This window comes from Melospiza melodia, chromosome 3 (assembly GCF_035770615.1).
Source record: "Melospiza melodia melodia isolate bMelMel2 chromosome 3, bMelMel2.pri, whole genome shotgun sequence".
NCBI classification, from domain to species: domain Eukaryota; kingdom Metazoa; phylum Chordata; class Aves; order Passeriformes; family Passerellidae; genus Melospiza; species Melospiza melodia.
In genome coordinates this window covers 73,490,392-73,514,882 of record NC_086196.1, presented here as the reverse complement: position 1 = coordinate 73,514,882, position 24,491 = coordinate 73,490,392, and the positions used below count along the sequence as shown (strand labels likewise).

At 38.9% G+C, this 24,491-nt stretch overlaps 1 protein-coding gene across 3 annotated transcripts in view; it reads right to left on the bottom strand.

The window, feature by feature from the left end:
* Positions 1-24,491, bottom strand: part of DISP1 (dispatched RND transporter family member 1) — an 85,429-nt gene that overhangs the window by 18,087 nt on the left and 42,851 nt on the right. Inside the window, exons 1-2 of one of the 3 annotated variants that reach the window (XM_063152263.1) lie at positions 19,922-20,211; positions 12,482-13,018 (exon numbers count right to left, since the gene is read on the bottom strand). In XM_063152263.1, coding sequence (XP_063008333.1) covers positions 12,482-12,987 — 506 coding nt within the window. In that variant the 5' untranslated portion in view covers positions 12,988-13,018; positions 19,922-20,211. Of the gene's footprint in view, positions 1-12,481; positions 13,019-19,921; positions 20,212-24,491 lie in introns of those variants that run through there. The other 2 variants (XM_063152262.1, XM_063152261.1) reach the window with 2 other exon arrangements.

Sequence of the window (24,491 nt, the reverse complement as noted above, 5' to 3'; positions counted from 1 at the left end):
TATCTAATTTTTGAAGTATTATATTTTCATTGAGCCAGTTTAAACAAAACTATCAGCCTCCAAAAAAAAGTGTGGACAAAGAGAGTCCTCATCAGTTTTCATGAGAAAGAAGTCTTGAATTCCACTCTTTTGCTGGGACAAAAGCCAAGTTGATCTGTGTATTAAATTACCTTTGTACTTAGTTCTCACAAGTCTGAGAGCAGAAAGTGACAATCACAGTTGGAGGTGATAAGACCAGCACAAGCAAGTTACTGCACAAACTGCAGTCACTGATAAAATCTAATAAACACTCGGCAACAAGAGGGGCAAAGGACAGGCTCTGTTCTAGCACCATTTACTGCGAGTGTCAGCCACTGCTCAACACATACTTTGCTTCTGTCCTTTCCTAGTGGCAAGTTTTGTCTGAACATTACACAATTAAGAAATACATAAAGAAAAGATAAATTGATTGGTTGAAACTCCCAGATGTTTCTCAGTATGAAATGTATTTTGGAAGACCAGCATCCTACTATGTAACATGCTGAAAGGGAGGAATGGTGTCTTTAAAAAGGGCTGCTGTAATATTAGTAAGTTTATTCTAGGAAATAACTGAGTATCAGGAGGATTCATCAGCTTTGGACTGGACTACTACAGCTCCAATTATTCTCCTTTCCAGCCTAAATAAGCACTTAACCTCAGGGTTTCTACTGGTATTTTGAACAGTGATGTAGTAGAAATAATTTGTTTCTCTGAGAACAAACCTACTCGAATAGGGGCAGTTCACAGGTATAAAAAATATGATCGCTTTACATAGTTTTCAATCTGAGAAAGATAATGACCAATGCTTGAGCTTCCTGCAGGGGAACATGCTGTGCCACGTGGCAACATCCTGACTTTGAGTTCCCAGGGAAGCCAAAGCTTCCTTTTGATTACAGCACTGAATGAGTTCTCATCGAAGTTAATAGGGTACATCAGAGAGAAGAGCGTGGTCCTGATTTCAATTATCACACTGGAAAACAAGCTTTTGGAAATTCTATGTATTATTAAATCTAGTTCATAACCTTCATGTCACCTGGACATCTCATGGCACAAGGCAATATTTCACAACATGTTCCACAGCATGGGACTTAATAATAACACTATGGCTGATTTACTTCATATGCAGCGTGCTCCATTAATCTAATGCATTTCAGGGAAATACAAACCTGAATGTGTCAGAAGTCAACAAAAGTATCTAGATAGTCCAAGGCATTCTTTTTCAGGCTTTCTTCACAAATCTCGGTTGTGAGAAAGGTATCAATGTAAGCAACCCCTTGGCCTCACACCCCAAAGAATTAATGCTTGCTGCTTCCTTAGTGGGTGCAAGAAACCCTGCAGAAGGTAGCCATGAAATAGAAAATTAGGAAAACAGGCTGTGTTTTGAAGCATACTTTGAAGAGATTTATAGCTGTTGTGAAGCACCCATCATTTCAAAGAAGTGTTAAAAAGGCAGCTATCAATAACCTAAGAGGTTGAAAGAGAAATAAATATGATTTTAAATAGGAACATTCCTGCTTACACTGACAGTAAAGTCACTTGGAGTCGTTTTTTGAGTCAGTTAAAAAGCATCAACACATTCCAAATCATAACTTTGTACTAACTTACCCAAACATTACCTTCCTAAAATTCCTATTACAATTCTGGATATTGCCCTGGCTAAACACTCGATTTCTAATTTATGCCATTTCACTTAGCTGCAATTAATTTCTATTTCACCACGAGCAGATGTAGAGACTGGAACTTGGATATAGAAAGACTTTTCCTCCTTTTTTCCTTGGAGAAACAACAAGCCTAAACAACAAGTTACACTTCAAGCTGAAATTAATGCCTACCAGCCTGATATGGGGCAGCACAAAGGCACTGCCTGTGATTGTTGTGCCTTATTTTTAGGTGTAAGGAAACAACAAACAGCATTGGATAAATGTGAGACTGTCAGTGTGGGTGCTTCTCCTCTGTTTCATTCTGGGAGACAAGAGCTAAGGGAAGCAGAGCCTGCTCCCCCAGCAATGACATCCAGCATTGTCATTTTGGTGCTGAGCTGCAAAAAATTTTGAAAATAAATGCACAGCTTACTGATATTTATCATAAAATTATTTACTCAATATAGAATCACAGAATATCCCCAGATGGAAGGAATCCATTAGGATCACTGAAGTCCAACTCCTGTCCCTGCACAGGGCAACAAATTCATTTTGCACTCTTGCTTTTCACTTAAAGATTCACTGGAGACAAAAATGGTACATTGCAATAAATAGCAGTATTTACTGAAAAAAAAAAAGACTCTCCTGTCCAAGGATTATGAGGTGTTTAACCTCAATGCTTTACTTTGCCAGAGGGAAACTATTCCCTTTGTTGGTAGATCTGGTTACCAGAAGTGATAAAACATAGCTTTTGGTCATTATTATACTCCTGGATAAGCTAATCCCTGCAGGACAGAATGAGATATGGATCATATTGTACATTCTCCATCAGAACATACAATACAAACTAAATTCCTGCACAGGAAGAAAATCCTTGTGTTTTCAGAATGTCATTGACCCAATTTGAATTGCTCCTAAATATCAAGTTAGCTTTCGCTGTCATATAAAATGCAGCACCTATGTGCTTTATCATTTTAACAATCACTCAGACAACAAATCCAACAGATTAGGCTGCCAAAAAAGTTTTTATAAACCTCCCAATGTAATTTTTTTGCTATGATGAGCAGTTCTCCATTATTTTAATAATGAATTCTATCTAGATGGTTTTTTAAACATGCAGTGTTCGTTGTATTTGTCTGCACTTAGTTTTACTTGTTTAGATCTCTAAGGAACAGGACAACCCACAGCAAAATGATCTTGTAGAGGAGACAGAGAATTCCATTTTTTGCTAAGTTGCTTTTTTAAGGTTTTATTAAAAGAAGGAAGAATGCAACTTACTTTCATGGGTTTTCCCCACATAAAATATCAAGGAATAATCCAAAAGTATTTAATATTTTTAATGTCTAAATTATCAGGGTGAAATTATCTGAAACTAACTGCTATTTCATCCCATTAAAATATCAATGTTGCAACTTTTCTTAATGTTGTACACATGACTCTTCTTTTGCTTAAAATTAAGCAAAATGCAACTTAGCAGACCAAAAATCAATATGCTATTTGGCAACTGTATTACAGATGTAAATTAACATTTTTACTGTTGAGACATCAAGTTTTATAAAAGTTCCCATCTGCTTTTCTTGTTCTGTTCTTACCTCTTCAGTTCCAACTGAGCATCTGCTCTACTTTCACAGCAAATAGGAGCAAATAAGATTGCCTTTCTGCGAAGAAAGCAACTGTAAGGAAGGTGTTAACAATAAAATAATTGTCTGAGTGATTCTTGCTCTTACTGATTTAAATTCAGCATAGAAATTTAAGCTTTACTGACCTATAATAGGCCCACTGGATAAAACTCCATGGAATGAGGCAAACCCTGTATCCTTAACTAAGCCAGCATTTCACTCCCTCTCTTTGTGCTATAAAATCAATATTAAACTTTATTAACCTACTCTGCAAAAGTAACAGGGAGTTTTGACACCTCCCATGGACAAAACTCTGGCTCATGCCAGAGTACAACAGGGAAATATGTTTCCATCAAGGCACCAGAGATGGAAAACGTCACTGCAATCCCATTAAGAAACTAAATGTATTCTCATTTGCAAGTTTAGTAACAGTACTGTGAGGAATGTCCCAAGAAGATGGGTTGAGGACTTAGGACTTGTCTAATTTGGAGAAAAGGAAGCTGAGCAGTAACCTCATTGCTCTCTACAGCTTCTTGAGGCAGGTAAGTGGAGAGGTGATCTCCCTGAAATCCAGTGCTGGGACATGCAGGAATGGTTCAAAGCTGAGCCAGGGGATATTAAGACTGGATACTTCTTTATCTAGAAGGTGGTCAAACACCTGACCAGACCTTCTTAGGAAGGTGCTGATGTCCCAGTCCTGTCAGTGTTCAAGAGGCATTTGGACAATGTCCTTAACAAGATGCTTTAACTGGGTCAGCCCTGAATGGGTCAGGTGATCCTTGCAGGTCCCTCCCAAGTGAAACAGTCTATTTTATTCTAACCCCGTATAATTCATTATATGCTAAAATTAAAACTTCTATAAATTTATAACATACAGGTGATTTGAAACTGAAATGATCCTTATATAGTCATCTCCAAGGCTGGGGGGATTGTTGGGTTTTTCCCCCCTCTCATTTTCCTCGCTGCTCTATAGGGATGGTATCCACATATGAGCCAGGATTTACTGACCAAATCTTCATTTAAAGGCTCCTTAGAAACCCATTTTTGCAATACTGACTTCTAATGTCTTTCTTCTTTTATCTTCAACAACTGACTAAGTATTATCAACCCCTAGGAAAGCTGTGTCTTTTCCTTTATAGCATCTACTTGGTTCACCTGTCTTGAAAAGGAATTAAATCATCTTCTCTGCAGGAAAATCTGACAGCATATGAAGGAGACAAGTCATACACACCCTCCAAACACTTTTCTTGTATTCTTCTTTCCCTAAACTTTTCTCCAACGAGTGTAGCCACTTTTAAACACTGCTCCAACTGTCAATAAGAAGATTACCATTAAGCATACTTCAACTGGATTCTCCCCGCTTTAAATGGCAAAGTTTATACACAATTTAAAGTATATACTTCTTCAAAAGGTTTAATTGAAGCTATATATATATTCCTTAAACTTTTGAAGCACTGAATGCAGGACTACATAGAGCACTGCCTGGCAAATTGAACAAAAGTTCTGCTCTATTAAAGAGAATTTTAAAAAAGCTTAGTAAAATACCACCATGAATCATTATTTGAAAACAAGCCAACAGCTAATTTGGAGCAGACTAATATTATTTCAAGATCTTTCACAAGTCTAAAACCATTAGTCTTTTCTCTTTTCTTGGTAATTACAGTGAAATTAATAGATATGTTTTGGGATTTAAATGATGACTAGAGTAGTTTTCAACATTTTTACTGGCAAAAAGTCCTTTCCTTATTTCAAAGCTGTTTTTATCACACTTCCCAGTTGAATGGAGCAACACAAGGTCACGGCCACATCTTGGATTTCTCTGACAAACAGGAAATTAACATGACTCAAGGAATCACAACATACACAGAAGAAAACCACCATCTCACAATACCACCAAGAAGGAAAATGTCCAAGAGTGCCTATTTTTATGATGGCATCTGTCCACGCAGGCTGAAGTACATGTCCCTTTAGGTATTAAAGACTGACATTAAGTACATGGAAGTTTAGCTCTGGAGTAGGGAGACCTGGAGTGTCATAAATCACACTTCAACTGATACATGCTTCAGTCTTCCTTCCTGTGCAGATATAAGACTTTGGGATCATAAGCCACCACGGAGTTCAGTTTTGCTCTCAGAAAACCTTCTGTGTCCCGAGAGCTTTTCTAAAGATAGACTAAAAGCACTTAAAATTTCTCCAGATTATTCATCTAACCATGGGGACAAACAAAAGTTTTTACCTTTCTGCACATTTAATCTCTTGCAGCAAATGAAAATACTGTTACTTCAGATCTTTGTTCTAAATTTAGTCAAATACTTCCCTTCAGTGTGGAAGTCCTGTTCCAATATCTGTGAATTTAGTCATTTATATCACTTTTAAGTGACATAAAACAAATGTCTATTCAACACAATTAATATATTTAATAGGATTTAATATGTAATTGCAAAAAGAAGGCTCTCTAGCTTTTGCTAGTGCTAATGAAAACCTGTACATATATAATGCAACATTATCTTTTGGATCTCCTGACATGAAATTTGTTTTGTATGCTCAGTAACAAGCAAGCAAAAAAAAAAAAAAAAGGAACCTTTAAGAGCTAAATACATCCATTATTGTAGCTAAAACCCCCAAAAAGTGCTCTAGGGTTGAACAGACTATAAAACAGATTTAACATAATCCATATTCAGCAAAATGTTTGCAAAAGTTCATCCATTTGACAGAATAAATTAAACATCCTACAAACTGGAAAGGTAACATAAGAATTTTGAGGCAAGGGATCCTATTAACTTGCTAGAAAATATGGGAGAAGTGGAAGAAGTGATGCAAATCAGCTTTTCCAGTCCAGTACATAAATCTATTTATGATTTTACTAGAAAAGAACCAAAACACATCCTAATTTGCCAGTAGTGAGACTAAGCTCTCTGAAATATCAGCAGGATTTCTAGTTGTAACTTCCCTTACCTCCATTGATCTGTCAGTGGTATCACCTCATTTCTATTTTGCATTGATAGTCAATTTTTTAAGAGATTTCTTTATTCAGTAGAAGATCATTGCAATTTTTGTGTAGCAAAATCAATGCCAAATTGCTCAGGTACCCTCTGAATTCCCCTCTTGCACAGTGTTTAGGGGTTTTGTTTTGTTTTGCTGTTCAAGCACCACTGACCAATTAAAAGTGTGGACATCTATTATTATTCACCAGGAGATGAAGACAACATTGAAATTATCAGAGAGGAAGAACAAGTGATTTTAGAAGGAGTTAGAGACAGAAATAATGTTGTCTAGTGTTGTCTTATTCACATTTGAACAAGACATTTACTACAACCTCCTACTAAATTAAAAGTACATGAAAACAACCATACATCATCAAAATATTCCAACAAACTGACATAATTTTGGATGTTGTGGGCTTTTTCTAAGTGTATATAAATGCTCAGATTTAGAAGTCATCTCAAACCCCACGCCAATTAGTCCTTTTCCAGAACGAGCGCAGGTGATGCTGGTTTTCCAGTCAATTTAGTACAAAAGAAAGGAGCCATGTTTTTTTATGGTTTCCCTCCCATAAAGCTGAGTTTCCCACAGCTTTACATCTTCTAAGGACAGCAGTTCAAAGGCCCAGCAGATTGCTAGTTATGAGTGAGCTCCTCTGTTGTTCAGGGAAAGGTGAGGGATACAGGGCACGGGAAATTCAAGCACACACAGGACCTGAATTCCCTAAGGAGCAGAATCTACACAGCAATATACAGCCAGGCTGGTCCTCAGCTGCACTCACACCAAAGCACCAAGCACCACCTTCCCATGGCAAAATTGATTGATTCCAAACAACCTGAAGTCTAGACAAACACTAATGTTTAAGTAGTACAATTCCAAAGCCTGCAAAAATCCCCTGAACAGCTCAGAATGACAGGGGTTTTTTTTAAATGCACTTAATACTTTCTTAGCCATGCTATTTTAAATTTGGTCAGCCACCAAATTATAAATGGCATTTTTATTTGCATTCTAGTCTCTGTGTGTCAGCTCTTTGCTTTCAGTTCCAGAAAGTGGAGCAAGTTGTTTGCACAGCCAACAATGCACAATATTTATCATGGGAAGAGTAAATGAATTAATAAAACCAGAATAAAATTATTAAGGTATCACACTCAGAGATCATGCAAGACTAAAATAAAAATGTGTGAAAATTAAGAAGCACAGCTTAAATTAGACTGACATGAAAAATTATTTCAAAGAAAGAAAGAAATCCATTTGGTCACAGGGAAAACCTACTTTTCCACATGTGCTCAACAGAGAATCCCACATATGGACTCAGATGGATGCATGAGATGGCTTCACATTCCTTTTCTTTTTTCTCAACTACATCAAAATCCCAAGTATGCCATCGGGTTGTTAATGCTTCATAATAAGGAGAACTCCTACTCTGGCATAGAAAAAATGGCTTAAATGAGAACAGAGAAAGAATCTGTATTATTTCAGGAACTCCTGATCTGTAACATGAACCAAAAGATTTGCAACACCTTGAACAATGAATGAAATGATGTCATAGCTTTTGCTTCTTGGTTGCTAAAGGTTGATAAAACATTTCAGAAATCCCACTTCCAGAAATCTGACCTAATTGTTTCTTATTAAAGATTCCTGTTTTTAATCTTCTTAGGGGAAGGCAGAAAGGTTCCTTTATTAATTTTTTAATCATTATATGAACATGTATTTTGTACAAAAGACGTTAGTATACAATTAATATAAAAAGTGAAAACTAAAATATCTTTTAATGCATCAAAATAAGCAGATGCTAACAACTTTCAAATTAGGATAGGTTGTTATTTTTTAACAGTGGAAAAATTTTTGTGAACAGTTCATGTTCCTGAACTGAGGCTATTTGAAAATATTTTATACACATGTATATGCAAAATCAGCTCTGCAAGCCATGCAGAATGTACTAGATAACCATTGTCCTTTTCCTGGAATCAAGCAGGGAACTGTTTCATAACAAAGTCTTGTTATTGAGATTGGTATTTGACAAACATTTCCTTGCTTTTTGAAAAATCAGAGGAGATTTTATTTTTTCCGGTTCTAATCTTTATGCCAAATAACTAGAAGGAAAAATCTAAAATGGGTAAGAGGCAGCTGTAGTGTTCTATTCTCACTTCACAGCTTTTTCATTTCTACAGAGATTTGTTTTAAAGTATTAAATAAAGTGTAAGTATTCACTTGTGTCTGCAGTACTGTTTGAACAGTGTGTGGTACAGAATGCTGAGATACAGCAGAACCCAGAGTCCCAGAACCATCACATAAATCTGCAATGCCAAAACACTTCAAAAGAAGGTTTAAATCAAACTAAAAGCAAGATGTACAAAAAGTCTGGATGTTTTACCAGTTTCCTGATGCTGTCTTTTGTCTTCTTCAGAATATAAATTGGTCTAACAAGCAAAAGCTTTGAATCCAGCAATTTAAACTAACTAAGCTTTAGGAGCTAAAACCTCCAAAGTAAGCTATTGGGGGATGAGGAGCAATTCTTAAATTTTATCCAAAGTAAGGATTCTGTGGGGCTTTAAACAGATTTTATTTTCCTGTTCCAGCCTGAGATGATTGCACGATCATGGGCAGATCATGCCATATATCCTTTCAGCCTGTTTTTTTACCACAGATAATTCAGATGCTTTTCAGAACAGTTTTCCTTACTTGTCTGCTGTAGTCAAAAGCATCAACAGTATAGTCTAAAAAAGTAAACAGTGGGTGACACAAAGCAGGTTCACCCTAAGCCAAGAGGGCTTGTTTGAATTTATTGGATTGATGCTGTGAAAGTGCAAGCACTGCACACACTGGCAGTCTAGAGCATTTTCCTTAGCAGCAGCACCAGCAGTTCATTCACAGCTCCCTGACCTCTTCTGCCCTACGTTTTATCTCTGAGTCCACAGACCTAAGCTTTCTAAATTTTATCATCAGAGAGATTCCAGCAGTTGATATCAAGATTAAGACGCACACAGGTAGCTTTTAACTGGTGTTTTCCTACTAAAAACTTCCCATACATGTCTGAAGGAAGCAATCCAATTTGGCACCAGAGATACCACAATCGTTATTACATGCCTTCCTCAATCCTGAGACAACTTCCTAAATGATCTGCACACATCCTTCCTCTGCCACTCCTACTGATATGCATACATTCCTATATGAAGAAGCAGTTTTGAAAAATACCAGTAAAGATTGTAAGAGATTGTAAGAGATTGTAAGAGATTGTAAGAGATTGTAAGAGATTGTAAGATTGCAATTGTTTTCTGGCTTTTTAAAAATGCTACTATTCAGTTCTTCCAGAGAACTATGCAAATGTTCATTATTTATTTTATCCTACTTTCATCCCACTAAGCATGCTACTGGGCTGCACATTTTTACTTTTCCCTAGGGACTCCTAACTCAATGCTTCTGATGACTACAGAAGCAGCAGCAAAGGAGGGGCAGTCACTCATATCTTCCAGGGTGTCTAAGCTCCCAGGTTTCTTGAGATACATAAAGTGCATTCCAACAAAAACGGATACTTCAGCATGAGCTTTCCAAAGGGGCAGGATAGGGGAACAAAAAAAACATCCAACAGTACTGAAGAGAATTAAATGTGCCATGCTTCAAAATTCCAGATCCAGCCAGCTTTAAGAGGATAGAACAAGTGTGGCATTATTTCAATCTGTCTTTACATACTTCAATCTGCAATGATATACCAGAGCCACATTCCTTTAATATTAGGTCACTGGCAAATGTTAAGCCTTGGGCTTCAAAACCTGACAAAGCCTGTTGTGCTGAAACAATTGGTTACCTACCAAAGCTGTAAGCATAGGCGATACAGTCTGCAAAGAGTGTTCACCCTCCTGTATCTAATCACAACTTCTCCCCCTTCTTAAAATTATACCAGTATTTGAATGCATTTTTTTAAAGGAAGAAGATAATTTAACTGTTGTTTGACTACATACTGAATTTAACTAATGTAGAGTATAAGAACCTGCATTTTAAATAACCCTGTTGAAACATGCACATTTCATAAAGCTGGATGATTTCCAATGAACCTTGTAATAAAAATACCTAGAGAAGAAGCTGCTGTGCAGATTATAAGCTCAAACTGCAAAAAAATTAAGAGTGTGCAACAATGATCACATTCAAATATCACACACCTAAGTGTTAGTCTTCTGTTTACAGGAAGTGACCCCAACACATAAAAATAAATACACATTTATCACTTCTTTTCAGCCCTGCCAAGGAGCTACAAATGAGGCAGTTTGCTTCCTCCTCAGTGCACATCCATCCACCAGCAAGACTGCATCCAGCTGCTCCCAGTTTTTACCATCTCCCACATGTCTACATTGACAGTGGCCTTTCTGGGTGATAACCTCACAATGCAATGACAGACTATTGTATTTAGACACACCTTGCTGAGTATGAAGAGAGAAAATAAGTCTTTGGTTCCATGCTGAGTGATAGTCAGATCAGTATACACTGTCCATTAATGCAGCCATGGGCAGTTTACAGAGTGAAAAGGCACAGAAGCAGTGCAGTAATCATTTGATAGGGATATGCAGGGTATGCTAACAGATAGAGCTGGTTAATTAGGTATAGGTGCTTTAAAGGTTGGATTGCATCTTTCGACTGCTAGCAGTAAAACAAACCATTTATCATAAATCATTGTTCATAATTTCTGTGCATTTTTGTAGAAGTGTATGGTATGGCAAGGAAGATGAAAAAACAGTGTCTTGGCTCAAGAGCCCAATCAGAGCAGTTCAAACAGTTTTTGCATCTGTGAACCATGACTGAAAACATTATTTTATCATATCCAAAGAAATTTTCACTGTTTTTATTTCTAGACTAAAGCCAGAAACCCAGACTATGGATGGCATTTGTTCCTTTCCTCATGACTATGGAATACAGATGACGTTTAACAACCCTGATGCACAGTGAAAAACAGTGAAATGAATGCAACCATTCCAACAGTTTGAAAAGTACAACTGATCCTACAATAGTTCAACTTCCCGCATACCTTTGTATACAAAATTATACAACGTCTTTGCTTGACGAATGGGGTGGAAAATACATGCTCTGATAAGCAGTTTTGACAACTAAGATTTTTTCCATTTCTAAGTGGAATAACTGGCAGGAGAAAGCTGATTTGTGCTCTGTATTATCATCCCTATTTTCATCTGTTTTTATCTTAGGGGAAAAAAGCTTTATTCACTATGAGTTTTTCCACATTACATGTTTTTCCCTGTCTGATATTTTTAAGAGTTTAAAATTAGTGCATGTATTTCATCAAGACAAAATCATTGTAACTGACTGAGAAACACTCACAGCTCCAAGTTCCTGAATATGGGTGCAGATGTTGGATAACAGGGAGAAGGGTAGTTTTAATGCTCCCATGAATATCCACCCTTTTTAGCCCAACTGCAACTCAGAAAAAATAGTAACATTGCTTAAAAGCTTCAAAGTGTCTTCCTTCAATGGGAATTTGCTTTTAAGAAGTTGCTTCTTAGATTGGCTGATTTTGCCCAGGACCAGGAGGCTGTAAAGATTGTTCTTGTGTTTGTTGCTCCCTGAAGCTCTGGAACTCCAAAGCTAACAAATACAAAGAGGCAGATTCTTATGAAATAGAGAAGAGAAAGGACTAAATCCTGGAACAATCCCAAATTCCTCAATCTGAGCACAATTTTGAAGTTTAGCAGATAACCTACACTGAAAAGAGGGCAACCCACTGAACCAGCTGACCTGACAAAGAAAAAACACCCTGCACATTTGAGAATAGAATTGTTGAAAATATTTTTCAATACATCTTTTTAAGGAAATATGTATTTTGATTAGACTGTGCAGACATACCAGATCTTTCAGTGTATTCTTAGCTATCTCTGCTGGTTTGTTTTACACAATAGAGGTGTACCCTATGTCTTCTGAAAGAGCTAATAAGCTTACAAACAATCCCCACGAATTAAAAAAAAACACCAGTGCTTGTTTTCTCCCAAGAAAGAACTATTTCATTTCAGGAATATTCATGGAGCCCAGCAAAACAAATCTCCTGACTTGGTTTCTCCTGGAAATAATGACTTGGTAATGCATTGAAAATTGATCTGTAAAATCACTGGGAAAGAAATTTGGTTCATCCTCCTTTCAGATCTCCTACTTCTGTAAGAAAACAAAATAGTTCAGGGAAAGATTATCCATGCTGAGAACTAAGAAATAATGCAACCTGCTTACCTGATCCTGGCTAGGTGTTGCTGCACAGGCTGATGCTGGAAATGGTCAGGCCACTGATGGTGAAGGCAGAAGGATGGGGAGGGCTGAAGACAGCAGGCAGGCTGATAGACAGGGCTGTGTTTTTGGCAAATAGAGGCTGAGTACTCAGTGTGTGGCTGCATACAGCACGAGGTCATAGGAGATGATGCTGAGCTGCCAACCACTGAATGACATTCTTGCTTGCTATTATGGCTACTTAAAGAATGATGGTATGGACAAGGGTGGCAGCATTGCGACAACATCTGCTGAGTTCTTTGGTTGTCTAAAGGCAGAAAGGATGGTTTGATTGTTCCATTTAGTTGCAGGCAGCCATTTAGACTTGGTTTTGATCTTGGTGTTTCCTTGGATGGGAGTTGTTGGACCGTGATGTCTCTGTCATTCGCTGCAACAACCCCTGGGCCAGCAGCATTTGACAAGATGCTGCCATTGCTCAGGACCACAGAGTCAGTGGTGTTGCTCATAGCCATGCTCCAAGTTCTCAGTGGACATGTGATGTTCCTGAGGAAACAAATAAAGCGTAATTTAGAGAGCTGCAGTGTTTTCAGATGCTCAGAAATAACTTTAAATTAACATGAGTAAAGCTCTGCTCTGAGCTTTATCTTTTGCAACACAGGGAAACAGGGAAAGGAGCCATGCACACTGCCAGGAATGTCCTTAAGTACTTAAATTTGTTGAACAAAATGTTAAGAGTGAAATTATGTCAATTTTCAGTGATTACACCAAGTTATAAATCAAATGAATAGAGATTTGTCAGTGTCTGTGTCATAGCTAACAAGTAATGGCTGACATGCGCAGAGCAAAATCATTGTGCACAAAACTAAGCTAACAGCCACTATTTATAAAAACAGATTTTGGTATAAACAATGCCACCACACCTTGCACTGCAATTTACCTGTCTGCTTTGAAAAACTGCAGGAGACAAGCCTACACAATAGAGATTATTTAATAACCAATAAAGTGCTGGTTTCAGTAACCTCCTTTCCAATTTCTATTAAAAACAAGGCATATTCATGTTTATAAAGAAATTTTGAAATGCCTTATTTGAATAAATCAAGGTATTTCAGCAGTTATATCAAATTTTCTGAATAGTAGATTAGATCTTTAGCAGAAGCTCAAAATGAACTGTTGAGAATACTTAAAAGATAGAATACAACCACATGTTTTTACCAGGTTGACAAAAAATAATCCCAGGATTGAATTACTGTTGATTGAGAAGCTTTCACTTCCCAGCAACATGTACTCTAAAGGCAGTGCATAGAGTACACTAATAATGTAATGTGTCGTAAATAAAGGATATGAAAAGATTTTCTCCTAAGGTTTTTCAGGCAATATGTAGATAAATGAGAACTGTTAACATTGTAGAAGTGACCACAGCTCAAGATCAAAACTTGTGTGAGGTTCTTACAGCAGTCAATTTTTCCCATCTTAACTATAACTTTGTTTTAATAAGATAAAAAGGTAAATTGGAGATCATTATTTTGATAAATAACATGAAAGGTCAAACACCACACTCAAATAAGAGTTTGCTACCCTGGGGGAGGGAGGAGGGAGCATGAACAACACTAATTATGTGCTACTTAGAAGAATAAATCAACACTTGCTGAAAAAATATAATCAGTTAATCTCAACTGCTTTGACTTTTTAATACCGAATTTAATTAGCATCATTTTAAGTCCAAATTGCAAGGCTTGCATTACAGACAACCGAACTTTGCAGGGAGACACAACATGCATAGATTAAGGCAGATAAGCAAGGAAGTTTCTAACTCATTTTCTTCCCTGATACCTTTGCTGAATGCTCAGAGAGCTAAGCCTGCCCAGCCAGCTGAGCATAATTGCCTGTATGCTAATTCTGAGGAAAGTGCTTTGCAGACTGGAATGTCCCCCCCCCCCACCGTAGCATCTCCCTGAGACAGAGCTAAATCCCCCACTTCTGAAACGAAAATTAATCCTCTGCTATTTGTTCTAGATCATGTGCAGAGCCTGATGCCCTGGGAAATCACTTTTATTTAGATACCCACTCAGAACAGGAGAATATGCTGTTTGACATGCAGATTTTTCCAGCCTTCAATTCCACACATTCCTGCCAGGTACCCCCTCCCCTGGCCCAGGCAAGTCAAGCCCAAGGAGGACTTTCTGCTGAGCATAGAGATCAAATTCAAGGGGCTGGCTAAACTTCAGTTTGGTCAGAAGAGATGTATCAGTTACGTGAAATTCCACTGTGTATCAGCAGTCTGGTTTTCTCTCACAACTGCAGGCAACATCAACAGTGAACACAGTGAGAGCTGGACACTGAGGCAGACAAAGCTCCTCTCCAGGTGCCTGGCAGCATTTTTGGAATTTCTGGCTGCTTATTTTTACATTCACTCACATAAAGATAGGCTGCACAGTGATGCTTCTCCATTAGTTTCTAAGTTAGTTGGATCCATCCATATCATCACTTGAAACTGCTGTACACTGCTCAAAATTACTGTCTACTGTAATAATCAAACAGAAGGGACAGAGAGACTGCAAATATCTGATATTTCAGGAAGAGAGACACACATTCTTTTGCTTTAAACCCAGGACACTTACAGCATTAATTTTTAGTAGCTGTTTTCAACCACTTCATGAAGGAAACCACACATCTCTGTGCCAAACACAGATGCCCAACATCATGCCCGCAACTGCTGGACAACCCCACCACAGACACAGGGCCTTGGCCCTTCAGTGTATCTGTGCCCCTTGAGAACACTGACATGACAATTGTAACTTTTGTCCAGACAGCTCAGCAGCCTCCATTTAATACGATCAAAGATAAAGGCTTTATTTTCCACAGATATAATAGCTACCTGTGCACCTTTTGTTCAGAAATGTTTTAGAACTACTGAATAAAGAAAAGATCCTCAGTACCACAACATATAATTCTGCGTTTGTTCTCCTGTTGAACAAACAATTAATGAACCATTTCAAACATTAAAATTTTAACAGATAGAGCCAATTAATTCTTTTTTCTTAAGCCCTGAGGAACTCTTGAGTTCCATTCATTTTTATGGACTCTTAGAAAGGCAATGGAAGCACCTGCTTGCCTTGAAGTTCTTCCAATAACACATTAAAGGAAGAGTACCTTGCATGCTAAGGTAGCCATCTGATTAAATATTTTATTCAGTCACATCTGTAAAGAACTGGGACTCAAACCAGTTCTCTAGAATGTGAGCTGGGCTGTACATTTTCATTTGGTTTGGTAACTTTTCTCTTTTGAGTCACTGAATTTGACCAGGCTAATGTCATCTGAGTTTTGTTTCATTCATGTTTGAGAGGATTAAAAATTCTGTACTATGGTACTTCATTTGTGTCCCTCTTTATACAAGTGGCTGTAAATCCACTGACAGCAAAACTTCACCTGCAGCTGTCACACCAAAATATATTCTTAACTCTCCACTGCATTTTGTCTCCTCTGCCATAATTGCAGTGACTGGGAACTTAGATGTAAAACTGGCCCAATGAAATAGTTAACGGAGAGTCTTTTCTTTAGAGGATTAATAAATAAGCCAATTAAGATGTGACAAGTAAAAGCATAGTAAGATTTTTAAGATGACATGGAATGGGAAATCTAAGAACATGCTGACCATGATAAAAAGAATCTAAAAATAGGAATCTTTGAAAATTCAGTCTTTGAAAATTCTGAATTCCTTCAATGTTGAAGTTCATTTTTGCTGCACTCCTCAGACTGCTCTAGGACCTGGCATTCTCCAGTAGAGTGGGGGTTTCAGACTTATAAAAATTTACACCTGAAAGCTTTGAAGCAGTGCACAGGTACCCTGAACAATGAGATGATAGAAAATACAGGTTCCAATGCAGGCAGAATCTTCTACTTAATAGAAGATTAAATACAATTAGAAAAAGTCTTAATCTATACATTTAATATATTCCACATCTCAGGCTGGACACGAGGTATTTTAAATGTGATCATCTCTGTGGAAATTATGCCAGTTGGACTAATAAGGGAAGAAAACCAGAATTGTCTTTAATTACTGCACTCTTGATAGCAGTAACTGCTCAGAAAGGACTTGAGCCACGCAGTTCAAAACAACTCCTGGAAGAGCATTGTATCTGGAATGTACCATGGTCTGCAGTGGCGATATTCATTCTTAACAATTTTATGGAGTAATCCATCTATTATTTGTGGAGCTAACAGTGAACAGACCTCACCCAGTAGACAAGCATTGCAAGCCCTTCGGGAAACAAAGTAATCCCGTACAACTATGTGGGATTTGGTGCTCCCCACACCTGCTCCTTTGGCTGCAACTGAAAGAATTTTTTGTTAATTTTAGTTTCTTTAAAGTTAAAAAAAAAAAAAAAGGCAACCAAAAAAACCCAACCAGACTTAAAAAAACACTGGTTCAACAAATCCCATCTGGACTCAATGCCTGCAATTGGGAATGATAGAAATGCAAATCCAAGAAGGAATGACATAGTGGAAATTTAGTATAACCTAATATATTAGTACAGATAATTTATAGATTTTTAGAAGACAACAGAGAGAACAGCCAAGTGTTGAGGGTTTTTTTAACCATGTAAGAAAAAAAAATACTCCAAATCTGTGACTTGCACAAAATCAAAACTAAACTGTTGTAAGAGTTTAGATTTTTCATTTAAGGCAGGAAAGAATTCAAATTTCATTTCAAAGTTATCTAAAGCTTTTCAGTGTAGTCAGCATTGCACCACTCAGCCAGCTGAACCAGTCCAGGCTTTATGGACTTCACGGACCTGTCAGCTACAAAGCATCATAGTTCTGAGATAAACATAATGTCCAAGGTAACAAAAATGTCTTTTCATGTAAAAATTCGTCTAAACCAGCCGTATTCTAGAAGCAGTGCATTTCTAAAATAAGCAACATTTAACAATCCCAGTGCTAACTGGTGACTCCTTCCAGATGAAATACCATAATGGCCTTGCAGTCCTTCAAGATGATCAAGTTTTCCAATGTAGCCAACAGTCTTACAGTCTGTAAACTCAGTTAAATCCTCTCCAGCCTTCGTCTGCTCTGTCAGCCAGTGCACAGCCACTCTAAAGAAGGGTTTGCTCCTCCTTCACATTACCAAAATTCTTTGTATATTTGCTTTTTTTCCATGCCCAGAGAAGTAACAGGTGGTGCTCGGTGTTTGATACTGGGTTTCATGGGAGATGTCTACGTATCTATCACCGCAATGGTCTTTAGCAAGTCAAGCTGCTTTTTAATGCTTCACGGTTGTTGATCTCCATTCTGGCTCCCAGCTAGACATTCTTTAAATTCTCCAGCTCTTACTCCAATGCTGTCATACTTGGTGCTTGGTTTCGCTCAATACCTCAATTCTTGCTCTTCCATTTCAGCTGTTAACCCCTACCTCTTCCCTGAAAAGCTTTCTCTGTACAAAATACAGGTGCTTCCCAGAACGAGACATCCCTGTGTTCTCCTTTTTTTCCCCAGGTATTTCAAGTACATTAAATATAACCATTTCAGCTTCAGAAAGTCTCAAATTCTTATTTCATCAACGAGCAAACTTACCTGATGTATTTATTAATGCAGCCATTTCACTTTGTGAAATGGTACAACACAGCTCCTATTTTTGAGAAATGCCATCATGGTCAGTGTGTTTTCTGCAGTCTATAAATACCCACATTGTCAACTAATGTCACCCTATTACCAAGCAAATTTTCAGCAATCTAAGTCCTTGTTCCATGAGGGAGTAGTTAGCAGACAATTATGAAGCAGAAGAGGTTTGTAGAGGGGAAATTTCCCCTCCTCCAAGTGTTCTGAGAGCCAGCTGTCCCTGCCACCCCTCTCCACAGCCTTCAAGGCTTTGAAGCTGTCCTGTTCTGAACCTGAGACTCCATGAGTTCATTTCCTGTGTAGCAGGCTAGCTCGGGAACCGCAACTCCTGTGACAGGGAGTTTCCAGATGTCACCATGCCAGCACCACGGCTCACGTACAGATGGGCACTGGCAACCAGTGTTGCCAAGCTGGCACAAGAACCAACCCACCAAAGACAGCTGTGGGGTGAGAGAGCTGGGAAAGCCTGCAAAGGATGGGAAAAACCAACCTCTTCAGACCCTCAGAAGCAGATTTCCTTTGCTTTTCAGCTAAAGTTACTTCTTCTGGCACAGAGAACAAACAACAGCAGACCATTTCCAGAAATCATTTGCAGGGCTTCAACTACAGAAATCAATGGTAGTGCTTTAACTACAAAGTCTTTTCAAAGTCAAAATTTACAATAGATATAATCAGACTAGGAACAGAAGCAACAACAAGGAGCTCTAACTTCTCTTCCAGAAGTTTTGTATAATTCTAAAGTTTCAATTAGAAAAAAAAAGAGGAAAAAAGCATATCTATGTCGGGAAAATGGAAGAAAATATATTGAAGTCTGAAAAAGCTTCATTCAAGTTTTGGAATGAGATACAGCTAGAACCAGAAATTATTGGAACCATTCTACTTCAAGAAAAAATATGCATAGTTCTGGAAAGTAGGTGTATACCTCAGCAGAGTTTAAGAGCCCAGAAAGCTGTTAAAGAACCTCAAACATTGCTTACAACTGCCACACTGTCATTGCACTAAATCTTATTTACACAACTTACTGACTTTCCATTACCATATGAAAGACTTTAAGGTTTTTGTAATTGCAAATATTCTGATCCAAAATAGCTCTAATGTGCTTACACAGGATAGGAAGAAATTAAAATACGGCTCTTTCTGGGTGTAAGAAGAGTTACTTGCATTGACAGTTCCACAGTTTTTTACTTCATTATGCTGTGGGACTAACACTGAAATTACTACAGTTGTAAAGGGACACAAAAGCAACACTTTAAGCTACAGCCCCAGCAATACCTACCAGCACCCTGGCTATATAAATGTTACGTAAGAGCTTAAGAAACCACTCCACCATTTTCTTAGAATCAGACTATTTGTTTTCTGTCCAAATTTAAAAACTATGTTTGAGCACAGTAACACAGTAATAAGAATTGCTACTAATATTAGCATTTTTCTTCCAATTTTAATAGGAGCAGTAATATAATCTCCCTCTACAGTACATTAAATAAGGCAAAGAATCAGTGAGACCATCAGGACACATCAGGCAGGGTACACACTGGCAGTCACACCTATTTGATAAACACACAGCATTTTTGCACTTGGCTACAGAAAACACAGCAAAGCACTTTTACACTATCAGTCCAGAATAATTTTCTTCGAAAAATTAAGATGGGAGTTGTTTGGTTCCCCCACCCTCCCCCCGCTTCATTTCCCAAGCTTGAGTGGGTTTAAAGTCTCCCATTCGCTGAGCCGTGCTCTGAAGGTCAGTGATAAACCTCGTACAGCACTTTTATCACAGCGTATCTACCCCAAGAGCGGGATCTCGAGTCGGGGCGGGGAAGTTTGTTTTCTCACCAGGCTCTTCAGCGCTGGCAGGGTCCTGTGCTGAACTCTCCGGCATTTCTACTCAGCTGAAAGGCTTCTCACAATCCCAGGAGCCCACTTACATTACAAAGTAGCATTGCAGTGCAAATAGCGCAGAGTTAAATCTCCATCCCCGCGCTTTCTGAAGGCACGGCTAGGTCCGAAGCGACCCGACGGGACGCAGCTCTGGCCACTTAGCAGCCGAAATCAGGGCAGATGGGCAGGACGGAGGCGGCAGCCCGGTCTCGATGCAGGTATCCCCCGGCTCCGAGCCCGCTGTCTGCGCAGCCGGAGCCGCTGCTCCGCTCGCCCCAAAACTGGCCGCGAGCGGGGAGCGCCGGCAGCCAGGGCCGCCCCTCCCCGCGGCAGGTCCGGGCTCTAGCAGCGCCTGGCGGCTCCTCCCTGCTCCTGCCGCGGGAGCCCCGGGCCGCTCCCCGCCCTCGGTGCCGGCCCCCTCGGATCCGGTTCGGACGCGGGGCCAAGCCGAGCACTGCCGCCTCACCTGCCCGCGCCCACCGGGGCTGCGCAGACAGCGGGCTCCGCGCCAGCCTCTCCACATGGAGAACACGAGTGGCACTGCCTTGGCACCGGCTGCTGCAAAGGGAAAGAGCCGAGGAAGGCGGGAGACTGAAATCAGTCCGGGGCTCATCTAGAGTGCCTTTCAAACTCACTTCAGCCCTTATTAGCTCCTAGCAAGGGCTTTTTTCCCCCAAGCACCAAGCTCTTACTTCATCCTTTAGTTGTCAGGTCAAATATTGGTGTGTGGCTACAAATCTCCAACAGGTCTCCAGCAACAGAATACCTACTGGGATTTAAGGGCCTTCACCCCACCAGATTTTATGATATTTGTACCTAAAAAAGCTTCCCCCACAGAGGAGTACTTGAGAACCTGCAGTTCATCTCCACATACATCTCAGATCACAATTCTTTATATGACTTTATAAATACAAACATAATTATTACAGACTATTACTGCAAAAAACCTGAAAATTTCATGGTTCACAACTCAAAATTAAAAAATAGAGATTACCAAAGTCTGGAGATAGTTAAAACCTCAGTTCTAGGTATTAATGTGGGGAACATGGTACTCGCTCACTTAGCAGAGGTGTTCTATGAGCTTAAAATCCTACCAGAGGAAATGCTACAAACAGGTCTCAGTGTGTGGTTTACTAGGATATTACGTTCAAACTAACTACAAAAGCCCATAGGCTCACAAGCCTTGTGTTTTGGGAGCTGACTCCTGGTTTTTCCTCAGCTCTGGGTATCTCAGATACAAAACTCAGAACTGGTATAATCCTGGGGCAGATCTTGTGAATCAGTCTCTGTAAATCCAAAGTAGATCACAATTCACAGGCATCTGATTAGCTTTCAGAAGTGCTCTCCTTACTCTCTATTGAAATATGGGAGTTCTCATTTCAGGGTCAAGTTGAACTAGTTGGAGCAAAATGAATTGCTCATCTATAAACACCTTTACTCTTTGTAAAGCAAAAGATTTAACCAAAGGAAACACTGAAGCACAATTTTCCTTAGTGTGTCCTTAGAATTATGCATTCCAATTGTGATACAAGTCAGCTTGTATCACACAAGGCAGCTTTTCCTGCTAATTGGATCTGGTCTTTAACAGGTGGTGAAAAACTGTGCTGCTTCCCCACTTCTAAGGGGAAACTTTTTTTGTTAAACCTGTCTTCCTGGACTTTCTCACTGAGCTTAAACAGGGAAATTTCACTGGCATCAACTACCATCTCCACCTCCCCCACAACATCAGTATCCCATCTAGAACATAATTTTTCTAACATTAATGAATCCTCTAACAGAAAACCAACTTTCTATCCAAGGTAGAACCATTCAGCGTTAACGATCGAGGACAGATTTTATGTCAGAAATGTATTTTGCTCAAATCTATTTATTAAGCAAAACAGCACTACTACAAAGCAGGCAACTCAACCATAATTCAAAATGAAAGTAGGATGGCAATACAGTATTCACTTTCTGAATATCTGAAACACATAATAGAGCCTGGAAGCACCAGAAGAATAATCTCAAAGTTACTTTTCCAAAGTCACACAACTCCATGCATTTTTGAAAGACATATCTACTAATAAAAGTATTTCTGAAATGTGTCAGTATTACTGTGTATCAGTTCACTGCAGACACTGTGTCCCTTGTATTTGCTAATCACCTCAAAGAAATGACAAGAGGCACATACTATTTGCTCACCACTTTTATATCAAGGAGGAAAGGGACTACATAAATCTAAAGGATTACAGTCTATTAAGACTCTTAAGATTATATGTACTGCAGAAAATAGTGTTAGTTTCTAAGCACATAAATTTAATGCAGATACTTTGTTCCCAAGGGTGATAGTAAAACAAATGTATAATGTATGTTCAGAGATATGCTTAATAAAAGTATTTGTCCAAATGGGATTTAAATAGTGTATAATATATTAGAATTACAGCCTTGTAGTAGACCATTGCCCTTACAGTATCTGAAAACCAAACTCAAAAAGGTGCTGAAAAACCTTTTCCCCATGCTACGCTTAGGCCCTGCAGAGCCTTGGTTGCCCTGGGTCCCCCAACATATTCCTGGTTTGGACATTTCCATCATCCACCCTTTAACATCCCCCTCTGCATCACTTCTAATGTTGCTACTTATCTTGCCATTCATCTTCAGCAATGGCAGACAAATGCTGACTTCTTTATTCGCAAGTGATTAAAAATACAACTAAGCCCTACAGCATATGGAATGCAAGTCCAGTGAAAAAGAACGGAAGAACTTAGAATGATTCAAGGCAGACCAGGAATGTCAGATTTGATCTGTGGAAGCCTTGAGAGGATAAATGAGTTTATCCTATAAACTGTGCTATTCACTGCCTGGAAATGCATCTATGCAGGGAATCTGGAGGACATCTGCACTACTAATTCAGCCTTGGTTTAATTCAAAATGATCCTCAATGTATCAGGAAGTTCTGTCCATAGGTATACGGATCTGCCAATACATTTTACAAGTACTTTGATTGTTCAGGCAAAGAAAAACTCTTTAACTTAGAAAAAGCATCTCTTATGATAACTTTTTTTCTATCATAAGTTGTGGTTTTTCAATTGAGATTTTAAAATAACATTTTTCACAGTATACTTCATGAATAAAATCAAGTAGTAGTTCCCAGATTTATGTATACAATACTTCAGAAAAAGATAATGAAGATAACCATGGTAGAGACTCAAAGGAGCTGTAGTCTGTGCAAGAAAATGAGCCTAAAAAAACTGAAGCTTGTATTTACAAAGCAGGACAGAGTGTTGAAATGCATGAAGTTTTCTCTCTTCAAACAAGATACAAAGAGCTGCAGTACTTGGCCATGACCATTCCACAGCCTCTCCTAGACTGAAGACATCAGGCAATGCCACTGAGTGCCAGCCACTTGTCTGACCTCTGTCTGCCCACGATCAAGAGCCATGACTAAGCTGCTACCCTTGCATCACAGGAAGTGCAGCTAAAATCTTGAACCTTTTCCTGGCTGGATGCCCTCACCTGCCTTAATATGACGTTGATTACAGGTTCTTCTTGTCACAGTGTCACTCTTCCAAAGAGAGATCCAGAATACGCTGAAAGACTTTGAACATTGCATGTTAATAAGAAAGCCAGTGGAAGTCTTGGGTGTTCTGGGGTCAAATGGGTGATGAAGGACTCAGCAAGTGCTCAGGAAAAAAGTAGAGAGGCTTCAAAAATCTTTGAAAGCCAGACAGAGGGCACAAGAGGTGCTGTAGAAATTCTGATGAACCGCTAATGAACTGGGGAGAATAAGGGTATATGGAATAAAATAACCAATTAGAGTTTAAAATGACAAAATGAGTTCTGCACGTGGCACATGTACTCTGCACATATTTTATTACAGCTACATTGAATTTTTATTACAATTCCTATCCACCTCCAGAATTTCCTGGCTGATGGGTTTTTTTATTTCTTGGATGCAAAAGTCTCTGTTGCCTTTTAGATGCCATAGCACAGTACTCACAGGCAATTTACCAAATGCCTTTTAAAATAAACAACATAGCAGGAAAAATATTGGCTGGTAGGAACCAACCATTTATTCACTACTTTCATACTGAAGTATATTTTTGTGCAATGCTTGTGGTAATACAAACGTAACAGAACGTTACTCAGAGGCACACAGGGCACAGACCAGGAACTTCCAGCTTCTAGCAGCACTTAGGACATGCCAGCACTGCACTGAGAATTGGACTGAGTCAGCTTGATCCATCAGAGATTACAAGGTCATTACTGCCACTGATCCTCACCCCTGACAACCTGCAGAGATCCAAGAGCCTACACGGTGTTGCCAAGTGTTCTTGGGTCCAGAAACATGAGGCACAGACACAAAGTGACTTGAGACTGCAGACATGCCAATGTGAGCTCTCTGCTCCTAAGCATAAACTGAATCTGAAAAGAGAATGCCTTCATAAGGAAATGAAGCCAGAAACTCTCAAAATTGGCATTTGGAAGCCTCTGAACATTGGAGTTAACTGACAATCTCTGTTATCTATCCAAAGAAGAAAGAGAATAT